Raw genomic sequence first — 3,574 nt, 5'->3', positions numbered from 1 at the left:
TATGTACACATACCGCCACCTTTCTGGTCACAGTATCACAGTGCAGACCCCCGGTCAAGTAGCACCCTGGTCAAGTAGCACCATCATAGCTGCGGCCACAGCCCCAAGCCCACTGGTGAACCTCAATGAGCCAGTTGGATTTCAGGATCCCATGATACCAGGATACTACACCTGAGCCAGGGGAGCCACTTGCCCCTTTATTCCATGGGCCATGATAATATCATTGGGACTAATCAGCCTATGTGTGGCAAGAGAATGCCAACCTTTGCTACGAAACCGTGGAGAAGACATTGGACCAGCAGCGGATCACTATTGAACCCACGGCGCCAGAACCCCCCACCTTCACAGCCAGTCTCTCATCAAGTGACTGCCATAGCGGCAGAGCCAAGCCCTCACCAGACAGTCATCACCCATATCATCACCCATATTATCACCCATATCCACTCCACTGTATATTTAAGATGTGCCTTTGCTGTACAGTTATATGTGCTCTACAGGTCACCACTGCAGCCAGGCCAGTGGATATTGAACACCAACAATGTGTGTATGTGGTAGCTGTCATATCTAGATGGCAGGGTCATAGATTTCATGGGCATGCACCTCAGTGACAAATGCCCACCACTATCAGCATTGTGTGTGCCATCCAATCTATGACCCTGCCATCTAGGTGTGACTGCTACTGCTACCACATACACACATTGTCAGTGTTCACAATCCACTGGCCTGGCTGAAGTGGTGACCTGTCAAGCACATGTACCTGTACAGTGAAGGGCATCATGAAAATATAACAGAGTGGATATGGGTGATGACTGTCTGGTGAGGGTTTGGCTCTGCTGCTAGCCACTTAATGACAGACTGATTACGAAGGTGGGAGGTTCTGGCGCCGTGGGTTCAATAGTGATCCGCTGCTGGTCCAATGCCTGAGACCAGTGGCATGGCAAAGAGACCAGTGGCAAAGCAAAGGCAAAGATGGATATGCTTAGAAGTGTGGAAATAGCGAGATGTGATGGAAATTAGGCTGGTTACAGTAGGATGTCTATGTTTACACCTGGAACTGGGAGGGGATGTCGTATCGAGGATTGTTCGACCGTGTCCACGGCCACAGCCCAGGAGCTAGTCGTTGTGTCGCGGCAGGTGCCTAGCTGGACGGGCGCTTTGGGTCAAGCGTCAGATAATTACATCTTCAATAGGCATACGTACCTATCTGGAGCCCCTCATCGATACTCCATCAAAGATCTGCCCTTCTGTGTCAGATCAGCGCTGCCGTGACAAAGCTCTAGCACTCAAACTAGCATTGAAGCAACATAAGCAACATAAGCAGCAGCATAAAACTGAGCGGTGCCATTTTACCCAACTGCCAGGAAAAACCAGGACTCGGAGCTGTAGAAGCGTTGTATTTCCACAAGCAAAGAAGTCAATGTATTGTTTCGCTGACTGAGAATTCAAAAGATCAGCGATATATATGATGCATCCTGCGAGAGCTGGCCAAGGTCAGAAGGCACGGTTCAAGCATCTGGAACACCTCATAGAAGGAGTTCATAGCATGCGAGAAACACCTAAGTGCTTATCTTAACACATAAAAAATAGTATTGTGTTGCACATGTAAATAGAACATATCGCTCACGTAACTAATTAGCACTAGTCCCCAAGCTGGGCCCTACGGCCGAGACACTTTTTCGCGATGTTGTTTCGGTACTCGCGCCGTGCGTGTTTACCCTGAAATTTTGTGGACATGTTATATATATATATATATAGCAAGGAGCTTATGTTCCAAATTTTGGCGTAAACACGCATCGCGCACCCTTAGTTACGGGGTGTCGCGTGTGGGGGGGTATTCCGGCCGTCCCTACGCTGGCTGTCCCGCGGAAAGCCGACCAGCACGGGCCAGCCGCCGCCCTCCTGAGCGCCCAAACATTGCCAAAGTAACATTATACACGTGTTATACATAATTAAATGCAAGCGGTGCTTACATATCGTTTTACCCTTGCACAAGCGGACCGCAAAATGACCCTTGGGTCAGTGGAAAAACACACCAACCCGACGTGCACCTTTTGGCATTAGTTCAGCCACGAGCTCCACCGAGGCGGGAAACGAGTAAAGTCCAACTATTCCAGTCCGCAATCCGCCTGCAGTGCTCTTCAGTCAGCCCACTAATTCGGCTCGCTGTTTTGCCAAGCATGCTGTCCCATCACTCGCCCACACTTGCAAAGCTCGCCCCAGCCAACGACGCGTTATGCACAATAATGCCGGGACACGAACCGCCTTCTCCAGAAAACACTTGTCAGGCTCAACAAGTGTTTCTTCATGTCTAGCCCCATGCAGTGTGAAGGACAAGGGGTCACATCTTTCCTGCAGTCAACCCACGCAGCCTGTTGTGCTGTCGCACGGACATATCCGCTGCCGACTTGATGATGTGATCGTGACTTGCTTCGATTTTGACTATGTACCGGTCTTGCAGGTCGGAGTCCACGGTGTCGGCCTCGCCACTCCCCCAGTTGCTCCCCCAGTGCCGGTTGCTGCCCAGCTCCTTGACGTCGTAGCTGCGCTTGTGTCGCGGCGGGTCCGGCATGTAGAACCCCCGCAACTCGATTGGCCTCAGCCGCATCCATCCAGCCGTCCAGCCAGTCCACCTTGTCCGCCATTTGCATGATAAGGTCCATTCTAATGCTTCACGCATAAGTGGTCGCCCTTCCACCCTGCCGGCTGGGCAGGGCCGGCTGCCGGAAAACGATGGGGCAGGAAAGTCTCGCAAAAACGCTGCCTTTGCTCGGGAGTAAGTCTAGAGAGCTCAGAGGGTACTTGTTGGACATATCGAGGCTCTGTGATTGTTGAGCAGCATGCGCAGCGAGGCTTTCCGCGCGGAGGCATGTGCAATTGACTTGGTTCATAGCCATTCCATGGAGTTGCGTCAAACCACTTTACGACATGAAATTTTAAGGCATATAGGTGACATGACATATCTTGAATCCCAGTCCATGCAGCGCGGCAACGGCTGCGATCCAACATGGAGAAGGTCGCTCCCAGCCAAATCGAGTGTACAGCAGGTCAGCTTGGGGACTGGTGACTAATTAGGGATAGCCAACCGAAGCCAACACTGCCGTACTGCCCCTTGTCACGCATAAACAGGTAAAGGATAAACCTGTTCAGGGGAGTGTGAAAGCCAGAGCATGATGAAATGCTGAACACGTTTGGTGGGGGTTGAAAAACAAGGATAGAAGCCGGTTGCAGAGGGGGCCGTACATATCAGTTGTACGTTGGGACTTCACTTGGTCAACCTACCGGCAGCAAGCTTGCCATGGTGCTTCAGGATTCGCTGCAAGATGAGTCGCCCTTAGACGGTCTCAGCAAACAACGTGCTACCATAATGCGTGTCCTTAACTCTGGTGAACCGACATGTCACTTCAGTGACGAGGCAACAGTCGAGCGACAACTGCAACCTAGCTGCTGAGCCAGGGGAGCCACTTGCCCCTTGATTCCATGGGCCATGACAATATCATTGGGGCCTATCAGCCTATGTGTGGCAAGAGAATGCCAACCCTTGCTACGAAACCGTGGCATTGGACAACAATTGGAT

General features: G+C 51.5%; 1 protein-coding gene across 1 annotated transcript in view; it reads left to right on the top strand.

Annotated features, from left to right (window-relative positions):
* Positions 1 to 2,951: 2,951 nt before the first annotated feature.
* Positions 2,952 to 3,574, top strand: part of VOLCADRAFT_107956 (uncharacterized protein) — a gene marked incomplete at both ends in the record, with an annotated part of 15,947 nt that continues 15,324 nt past the window's right edge. Inside the window, one exon of the mRNA XM_002958063.1 lies at positions 2,952 to 3,044. Coding sequence (XP_002958109.1) covers positions 2,952 to 3,044 — 93 coding nt within the window. The remainder of the gene's footprint in view (positions 3,045 to 3,574) is intronic.

The sequence above is a fragment of the Volvox carteri genome (genome assembly GCF_000143455.1).
Source record: "Volvox carteri f. nagariensis unplaced genomic scaffold VOLCAscaffold_85, whole genome shotgun sequence".
NCBI classification, from domain to species: Eukaryota; Viridiplantae; Chlorophyta; class Chlorophyceae; order Chlamydomonadales; family Volvocaceae; genus Volvox; species Volvox carteri.
The sequence above is the reverse complement of the archived record's forward strand: the minus strand, read 5'-3'. Positions and strand labels throughout refer to the sequence as shown.